Genomic DNA, 10,103 nt, shown 5'->3' on the forward strand with positions numbered 1-10,103 from the left:
CACCTCTTATTTTGTATCAATTAACCTTAATTACCTTTGTCACGATCACGAGGTGTTAAAAACATGTGTCGCCGACTGTCATTTATTTAGGACATACCGACTTGTCTTTTTGTGTTCGACCGAAAAGGTGTGATTTTCACTATATTTCTGCCGAAGGGACCAGAGATCAGGTTCGAGAGTTCGAGCGATCGGTGTTCGAGCGATCCGAGGTAGAACAATATATATTATATAGGAATTTTGCCGGGACTGGGCGATGAGTTCGAGCGAAGGGAGGTATTCGAGCGATCCGAGTTCGAGCGAACGAAGTTTAACTGTATCTGTAATTCCGGAATTTGGAAAATTTTCATAAGCTTCCGGTGACGTCCTCTTTAATTTATCCGTGAACGGTTTTGGGGAATGAATCAAGTCATTGGGGTTGTGTACATCTAATTCCGGTTTGTGGGGCATGCGCAAAACATCAAAATGATCACTCATATGTCTTAAGCATAAATAACTACTTCTTGATGAATCACCCTCCTGCATAGGAAACTTAAGCCAATTATTTTGTAGACCACATATCACATTCACATATATGTCGATACCATAACACATTGCTGCAGCCGTAACTTCCGCCTCAGTAGCCCATGAACACGTTTCTCCATTTACTAATAGCATGTTCCGTACATGATCTCTAAAACTGCCATCAATCAAATTTGAAAAGTACAACTCATTATTTTCTATGTATTCTACTGTCGTATTCCTAACTTCTCTATGTTTAGATGAATCCCCCAGAATCTCATAAGCAACACAACGGAAGAAACAATTCCCATCTTTTTCTACTTCTATCAAACTGCCGTTTGGATTATTCTGTCGCGTAGTTTTAAGTTTTTTCATTTTTTGCTTTTTCAAACGTAAAAGATTTATCTTCGATTGTAATGAAATAGATTCGAGATTACTCATTTCTGTAGAGAAAATGTCTTCACTAACATGTAATTTAAATGTATTTACCAATTCATTGTGTTTTGTTGTTGCACTAGACACTACTCTGTTACAAACATCTACTGCTACATTCATCAATGATCGTGAAGTTGACGAAAGTATATCTTCTACCCGCCGTTTTTCCGCTCCATTTATGTCAAAGTCCAATTTCCATTTGATATCAAAACCGTTTGGCACTAATTGTTTTTCTAAGCACTCCTTCAAAAAATGTTTATGACTATCATATCGATTTATTTTTTCTATCAATTTCCGTAGGCGGCTCAATTCCACTGCTTCCGTAGTCTGCTTCATATTTGTTGTTGTTTTATAAAAGTAAAATCTCTAACTTGCCGTATATAAGCAAAAACGCTATTTAAATTTGCCGTAGCTTTCGGCCTTGCGGCCTTCTTCAGCAGCATTTATTTCACATACAAATATATCAAACAAAACACGAATGACCACACAGTTAAAGATTTTTCGATAATGGGGCTGGAAAAGCTATACGGGAATGACCAATACAGAAAAACAATAGAAAATTTGTGGAAAAATAAATTAAGAACCTATAGACCGTATGGAGTTAATACAAAAGAATAACGCGGCAGACGGCAACCAACGCCACGGCGGGCGTCGTTCATTGACGTTACGTCACTTCCATTGTTTTGTTTGATATATTTGTATGTGAAATAAATGCTGCTGAAGAAGGCCGCAAGGCCGAAAGCTACGGCAAATTTAAATAGCGTTTTTGCTTATATACGGCAAGTTAGAGATTTTACTTATATATATATATATATATGCCGCGTCACGACAAAACCAACATAATGCGTTTGCGACCAGCATGGATCCAGACCAGCCTGCGCATCCGCGCAGTCTGATCAGGATCCATGTTGTTCGCTTACAAACCCTATAACAAGTAGAGAAACTGATAGCGAACAGCATGGAACCTGATCAGACTGCGCGGATGCTCAGGCTGGTCTGGATCCATGCTGGCCGCTAACCCACTCTGTTGGTTTTGTCGTGACGCGGCTCATATATTGAATGCAAAACACGTTGAACATAAATCTATTTAAACAGTAAACAATAGAATAACCAATGAAAACCAGTAAAAGTCAAAGGCATGCAAAAATAAGCATTACCTTTTATTGAAGTAATAAAGTTTTACAGTTTTGCAAGTTAACTGGGATCCCGCACCTACATTAGTCATGCATGCGGTTTGCTTATTGTGCCTGGGGGAAGGGTAATGATAGGGACGTCATATTCAGATGCTCGATATTCAATGCTCTTTCTATAACATAATTATAATGTTAGTGATATATTGCTTATTATGCCCTGTCATGTTGCGTAGAAGTAGTAATATATTTCAAAAGATTGACTATTATAATTGTGATTTAGTAATAATGGATAATGAACTATGTTTATTACACAATATGAAAGCGACTAAAATAGAACGTTAGCGATATATATTCTGAATGATATTTATAGACATTTCCGTTAGCCACGTGGATCTTTTATTATTTTGTAGGCAAAGTGTCAGGTTATTTTGATTTAACCTCTTCATTGACAATGTTTGCTTGGATGGGCGTAATCTTACTTAAAAGGGACATTTTCCAACGAAATGGGTTCCAATTGATAAAGTTTTGAACATTAACTTGTGTGCAAATTTTCAGGTCATCCTCTTAACCCGTTGTTCAAGAATAACTATTTTCATTGTGCAAAATAACCCGAATTAAAAAATCGTTGCAACGCTTTTTATTCAAATCCGGCTAGGCTAAAATGAGCACAAAAATATCGACATTCAATTTCAATTCTGAGTATATTTCTGTGTTTACCTTTGTCGAGTCCATTTCCTAAGTGCTTCACTTGATATTTGTAATATTTTCAAATTTCATGTATTTAGACCTTAGACCTCAGTGGAGTTCCTTAATTAATAATATCTGTATCAGCAAATCAAAGGAACGCACTAATTAGAATAAATAACATATTTGTTACCACGTGTTGTTATTGATTACTAATGTAAACTGTTTATTCTATTTAAAAGAATGCGAATAGTATTCAATAGTTTCAAATGTTCATCTTAGTATTTTTGTTCGTTGTCGCCGTCGTTGTCTTAATTGTTCCCTCCTTTTCCCATGCTTTTTTTATTTATTATTTAGTTACAAAGAAGCCACTAAATTATTTATTCACCATAACATAGCACCACTGAGGTCTTTGAATGTATATACAAATAACATTACAATTTACTAGTATTACATAGATGAATCGGTGCACTTGATATATATATCTTAGCCTGATTTAAGTTATTTAAAGCGTTTAAACGTTTTGGGTTTTTTAATTTATGTTATTTTTGTATAATAAACATTCCTGAGAAATAATTGTAGTGGGTTCATAATCTCTAAAAGTTTGCACACAGGTCATTAGACAAGATCATTATCAAATGGTACACAATTCTAGAAAAGAACACTTAGTTTTCCTGTCGTGTCATGTAAAAGGCATCGATGGAGTCTAAATTTAACACATTAAATGACTGTAACATAGCTCCTTACCATTAACATACTAAGATACGACAGTCGTAGTGCGGATGCAGCCACATAAATTTTCCAGACGACTTAATGCCATAAAAAGGACTGTCAGAATCTCAGCGTATCGTCAGGTTTAGATATATTGATAATCATTATAATTATCGTTTATCATTTTAAAATAAATGCGAAAACGAATAAAATTAAAAAGCAGACGACATTTTAGCAAACAACAATTGCAAGTATCTGGTTGAAAGCACCCATCCGAGTCTTATTTTCTATTTTAAATGACAATACATGTATATTTAAATAGGACCCTTCTAAAGCTTCGTGGTAAACATAAAATATAGTTAAAACACATTATGATATTACATACAAGGTTTGTAATACATTTTTGTGCATTCGATACTGGAGACTTAACAAGTAAGTGTATACTTTATGTTGTGACTAAGTCTTGTTTGCATAGAGACATTCGTTTAGTTCTTTTTGCTTATTCTCTCCAATGTATCAGCTTTTAAGTTTTCAATTTCGAATTTGTGCATGCCATCTAGAAGTTAATGAAGTAAGCAAAAAATATGAACTTGAACGTTACACTGTATCTTAATAATAATACATGTAATAATAAATAAATAATGATTTAAAATTGTAATAATTGATTTTTTTCACTACGTACCTGACCCCCGAAAGTAATTGTTAGCACTTTACACGCTATCAATCAATGTAAAATTTTAATTAGATATCGGACGATATGAGGCGTGTCACGACAAAAGCAACATAATGGGTTTGCAACCAGCATGAATCAAGACCAGCCTGCGCATCCGCGCAGTCTGATCAGGATCCATGCTGTTCGCTATCAGTTTCTCTACTTGTAATAGGGTTTGTAAGCGAACAGAATTGATCTTGATCAGACTGCGCGGATGCGCAGGCTGGTCTCGATCCATGCTGGTCGCAAACCCATTATGTTGATTTTGTCGTGACGCGGCTCATATGTATTAAGATAAAAAAAAATATTATATGGAGTTCATATCCCATACATGCTACATTTAAGCGGACTGAAAATTCGTTCGTTTCGGTTATATGATAAGAGTAATTTAACAAGGAAAAATGCAATTTACATATCAAAACACGTGTCTTAAATGTGCAGTTGAATAATATCCGGTAACTTAAGTAACTTAAAATATCATGCGATTTAGTTTTTTGCGTGTGTTTGGTTGCATTGCATGCCTATACGTATTAAACCATAAATCAAATTTCAGCTTTAAACCAAAGTTCACCCATCACCTACCTGTATTTTGGCTCTCCATACCTGAGTTAAATAAAAAAAAAAACACACACGTGATATCTACTGTGTAAAATAAAACCCATCGATCCACGAGTGGAAGAGAAATATACGGATTGTAGGGAACTTTTAACTATTATAATAATTATATTTAGGTACTCTTCTTTTATCTATTGAAGATGCTTAATTACATTGTCCAACCTGATTGAATTTACAAATTAAGATATAATAATGATAAAATCATTAATATATAACATCTTTTGATCATATTTAGAAGTATTATTAAAAATTTACAAAAGATTCGTTTTAAAACATTAATTGTAAATCATTAAAGTGAACGTATTGAAAATTTACTTGTTATGATATCCATAAATTTCTTGAAATATTTATGTATATATTTATCAAATGTCACAAAAAATGAAAAGCTGTTGGTTCTTTCAATTGGCGTGCGCGCGCGCGTGTGTGTGTTTTAAGTACCACATTCCGATGATAAATAATCCATTAACTGTTATGTACCGTTTCAGTCAAAATGACTGCTGAATGGACAAGCGGGAGAAACACCGCAATAATCGTCGTCACAGTTAGCCTGTTTTGTGGAGTTCATGGTCATGATGGCGCGTGCCATACGGAGGCAAAGTCTTGTGAGCTGTATCTAGATGTCAGTTCATGGTTGCCAATGAGACGGAATAATAATGAAAAGGTTTATATCAATGAAACAGATGGTCTACTTTATATTCATGGAGATACCACAAATACCACTGTTGATCCCGAGGATGTAGTGCTAGCCGACGGTTCTCCGCATGAACGGGCTTTAATACTTTTTAATAAAACTATGCCAGGACCAACAATAACTGTTTATGTCAATCAAGAAGTGATTATTCATGTTAGGAATCACATGACCAGTCACGGTGTGACGGTTCACTTTCATGGCATTGACATGAAAGGGACTCCATGGATGGATGGTGCAGCTTTCGTTACACAGTGTCCAATCTTACCTGGACAAACATTTACATACAAATTCACACCAAACCGACATGGAACATTTTATTACCATTCCCACACTGGTCCTCTAGTAAGCATGGGCCTAGTCGGTGCTTTTATTGTAAAGGAGAGAAAAACAGACGACATTGAAGAGAAAGTGATGATGATCCAAGACTATAATAATGCACAATCTTCTGATGAGATGTATGTAAGTTCAGCAATGCTAGGATTTTTCAATACTGAAGGTGAACGCTTAGGAAACACGGAACGACTTGATGGAACATACACACCTATTATCAAAGTCACGTCGTCTTTGATCAACGGTAGAGGCCGTGTATTAAACAAACAAGGGGAACATTTAACAAAAACACCTCTTACTATTTTTACGGTAGAAAAGGGAAAACAATATCGGTTTAGAGTTATAGGAGGGGGATTTGCCTATCAATACAAAGTTTCCGTAGATGGTCACAAACTTACTGTCGTTGCAGCAGATGGGTCTGATATTGAACGAATTGTGACAGATTCAATCATTTTGAGTACCGGGGAACGGTTTGACTTTATTCTTGAAGCTAATCAGTCGGTCGGCAACTTCTGGATTCGTGCAGAGACCCTTGAAAAATATCATAACCGAAGTGCCTTTGCAATACTTAGATACACAGGAGCCCCCATACAGTATCCGTTTACAGCACCAAAAATATGTTCATCAAATGACCCGTGCGCTGTTGTTAATTGCCCTTTCGAAACGTTTCCTAACTGGACATGCTTGAATGCTGATCAAATGCGTAGTGCTTCTGAAAATGAATCGGCTCCAGATCACAAATCAGGAAAATTTAAGGAATTTTTTGTTAATGTTGGATTTGCTGTGCGCGAAGATAATGTTGTCATGGGTCATATGAATGGAGTTAGCCTCAAGCTGCCAACTGTGTCCGCTTTAACGCAACCGAAAGAAGTGACTGACATATGTGCCGAGTCACATAACTGCAACGCTGGAAAATTCTGTACATGTAACCGACCATTAAATGTTGACTTTGGGGATATAGTGCAAATAAATTTTGTAAGTGCAGGCTCTTTGAATATTGTAAGTCACCCAATACATGTTCACGGATATTCATTTCATGTCATGAAAATTGGCTATGGAACAGAAAACCCGGCACTATATCCAAAATACGGGATGAACGATAATATCAAGTGTACCGGGTTATGTTACGGCAACATAACATGGTCCGAGGAGTCATGGAAAGATGGAAATATTCCAAGTGTAAATTTCAGCAAGTTGCCGCGCAAGGATACAGTAACCGTGCCTGCTGGTGGTTTTGTGGTCATTAGATTTAAAGCAGAAAATCCTGGACTTTGGTTTATTCATTGTCACCAGGAATACCATGGTCAAAAAGGTACTGCGATGTTGATATGTTGTCTGAAGAGACCTGATAAAAGTTTATACGTTATTTCAACGGCTTGTGGTTTTATCCTGTCAGATCGTTTAACTGATACTAGAAATGTTGCAAAAATATTTTCTTGTTCATTGGGGTCATTCTCTTTATTTAGCATTACAGTATTTCAACAGAGTATCAGTATTGTTTCACTTTATGTTTTCATATTTCTGTTTTCATCGTTTACGAAGTAAAATATCGGCCAATTGTCTGGTGAAAAAAACATTGAGTTATTAATATCTTTTTTTTAAAAAAGTATTCTATCAAGTAACTATATATCAAATTTATGTTTCTTTCGATTTCAAATTTTGGTTCTATGTCAGACTATGGACCGGTAATAATGATGTTGAGTATGATTTTATAACATTTTATTATAATTTATTAGGTCTAGGGTTACTCTTAAATGATTCCTTCTCGCGCGTTCCAAGACCACCAGACGGATTCCCAGAATGTAGGAATTTCCAATTCAAAACGACCGAAAAAAACAAAAACCCAGTTTCTACGACAGTTGGGACTTCGATCGACAACACAAGAAAATCAAAAAGGTAACTTTTGTGTTTGGACAAAATAAATTCTATGTTAAAGTGCTCAGTATTATAGTTTAACTTGAAATATAGGTTCTTAATTTCTTAAAACTTAAAGTCTATTGAAAATGATATAAAAGAACCTTTAATAATGCAATGTAACCGAATAAATAAACTCGTAAAAAAATGTAGTTTTATCCACTACATGTTTAAAATGATAATAATATTTGATTTCATTCATATCAATGAAGCCATTATTTACTGATTATTATATATTTCATTTATTTATTTTTATTTTATTTTTAAATTTTAACATACGTATTTCAGTTACTGCTGAAGATAACAGAACCTACAGTGAAGAGGAATTCTGGGGAATGTTTGGAGCCTTTTTGTTTGTTCTTCTTCTCCAATTTGTAATAACAGTCGTCTGCTTACGAAGAAACAAAGCTTCAATGGCGTTCAACTGATAAAGGGGAATAACTCTTGTAGAAGAAATAAAGCTTCAATGGCGTTCAATTGATAAAGGGGAATAACTCTTGTAGTGATATACTATTTTATAATGTTAAAGGGAATCAACTTTTCTTTCTCGTATACTAGTTGACAGAATGGGATTCTCGTTGATTATATAATTTTTATGATCATGTTCCAGTCGCTTTCTTGCTTTAAATGATCGCTATCAGTGTATGAACAGATTACATTCTTCATCAACAAGTATCTTCTAATGAAGAAAAAAAGCTTGTGGTTTGTTGTTGTTGTTGGTTTTTTTATCAATGTTTTGTCGCAGGTGCCTGGTTTGAGTTTAGGACCATGTGAGTAAATTAATCGGGCTATGTGAGTAAATAAATCCTGATATTGCCTAAAAGCAATATATCATAATGATCTGTATGCTTTGTTATCGACAAATATTATAAAGTTATTATACATTTTTAGTACAAGAATGGATAATATTCAAATTTAAAAAAAAATATACCTGTTTCAATTGGCAATTAGTTATTCATACATAAAATTTGAAAAAAAGCTATTGCTAAGTCTGATAACAAATGTTAAAGTATTTTTCAAAACCATATCGATTTTTAAAAATTCTATAATACAAACATTTAATGGATTCATACATACAAGTTTGCCAACATTAAATAAACTGGTCCTTAATTCTAACAGAATTTTTTAATGAGGCACGGAATTTGCTGATTGAAAAATCCAATAGCTTGACAAACCGAGAGAATCTAAAGAAGGTTGCACAAATTTCAGCTAAGGAAAATCCATATCAAAATCAGAGTATAATTTCTCTGGTATGAAATACAGCATAGAACAAATTTTATCTATTTTATCATTAATCAATTTGCCCCAATAATTCAGAACTCGAGACTTAATTTGCAATGACAAAGGCAATATTCCTAGCTCACCATATATTATACGAGACGGGGTAGAATGCTTTAGTCCGAAAACTAATCTGATTTATTTTAATTGAAAACGATCAATTATCTCTATGTTTTCTACTCCCCAGACCTCTGATCCATATAAAATAATAGGAGCCACCATCACATCAAATAAACTCAATTGTATATCAAATGGTACGACAATTTTACGAAACTTTGTTAACAAAGAAAACCTAGCTTTTCGGATTTGATCAATTAGATTTTTCTTGTGCCCAAAGAATTTTCGTTAAATAAAAACTCAACCCCAAGATAATCAAAACGATCAACCATCTCAAGCCCCCCCCCCCCCATCGAAGTTGTCGTCGTCCTCGTCGAACTACATTCAATTCATAAAGTGTTTTTAAATCTAGTGAAAAGCAAGCAGAAAAGTAAATAACTGTTGACCCATGACCCCACCTCCCACCCCCATTTGAAAAATACGTAAAATGCTGAAACTCCATATACATAGGTGAGGAACTGTTACACGAAGGATGGAGTTCTTATAATAACTTGTTCAGGAGTTCTTGTGATAACTGTCACGGAGTTCGTCGGAAAACATCTGTATATACTACAAAAACACTCGTCAAAATGGTTATTTTCATCTTTTAAAAATGAGGTTTATGTGCTAAATTATACTTTAATGATTAAGCTAGCTTGTCTTACATCTTGTATTATATGTGTCAAAAACTAATTCATAGGCCATTTTTCATCGCCTCTTGCTTAAAATCTGGTAGTTTTGAGTAAAATGTTCAATTTATTTGCCAATTCACAAGTGTTGACCTCTTTAATTCTGGTCTTCATCCTTGCCATACATAATTACCTAATTATAATGCAAAATTGCAAACAAAAAGCACCGGCTACCAGATTTATACCCGATTTTTTTTTTCAAATGTCCTGGAGTTCTTGTGATAACTCTGAAGATGTCACAGAGTTCTTATGATAACTTTTGTTATTTCCAGTGTGTTTCTTGCGCTAAATCACGGCACGTTTTAGCGTTTTTTCTT

The 10,103-nt window shown here is 34.6% G+C and overlaps 1 protein-coding gene across 2 annotated transcripts; it reads left to right on the forward strand.

Moving 5' to 3' along the window:
- Positions 1-3,803: 3,803 nt before the first annotated feature.
- On the forward strand, positions 3,804-8,425 carry LOC132746615 (uncharacterized). 2 transcript variants are annotated; one of them, XM_060735825.1, is made up of 4 exons: positions 3,804-3,893; positions 5,274-7,121; positions 7,546-7,705; positions 8,012-8,425. In XM_060735825.1, the coding sequence occupies exons 1-4, from the start codon at positions 3,833-3,835 to the stop codon at positions 8,019-8,021; spliced, it is 2,079 nt and encodes a 692-aa protein (XP_060591808.1). In that variant the 5' UTR covers positions 3,804-3,832; the 3' UTR covers positions 8,022-8,425. The 2 variants fall into 2 exon arrangements, with proteins under 2 accessions (XP_060591808.1, XP_060591809.1); XM_060735826.1 differs by lacking the exon at positions 3,804-3,893 and adding an exon at positions 4,814-4,904.
- The last annotated feature ends 1,678 nt before the right edge of the window (positions 8,426-10,103 follow it).

Source organism: Ruditapes philippinarum, unplaced genomic scaffold, assembly GCF_026571515.1.
Source record: "Ruditapes philippinarum isolate M1 unplaced genomic scaffold, ASM2657151v2 ctg1759_1_1_1_1, whole genome shotgun sequence".
Lineage (NCBI taxonomy): Eukaryota > Metazoa > Mollusca > Bivalvia > Venerida > Veneridae > Ruditapes > Ruditapes philippinarum.

What these genes read in the sequence shown, in the direction of transcription:
- LOC132746615 (XM_060735825.1), top strand. Translation starts at nt 3,833, where the DNA reads ATGATATTACATACAAGGTTTGTAATACATTTTTGTGCATTCGATACT. An exon ending in CGATACTGGAGACTTAACAA is followed by an intron (nt 3,894 to 5,273) that starts GTAAGTGTATAC and finishes GTACCGTTTCAG; the next exon opens with TCAAAATGACTGCTGAATGG. An exon ending in GGAATACCATGGTCAAAAAG is followed by an intron (nt 7,122 to 7,545) that starts GTACTGCGATGT and finishes ATAATTTATTAG; the next exon opens with GTCTAGGGTTACTCTTAAAT.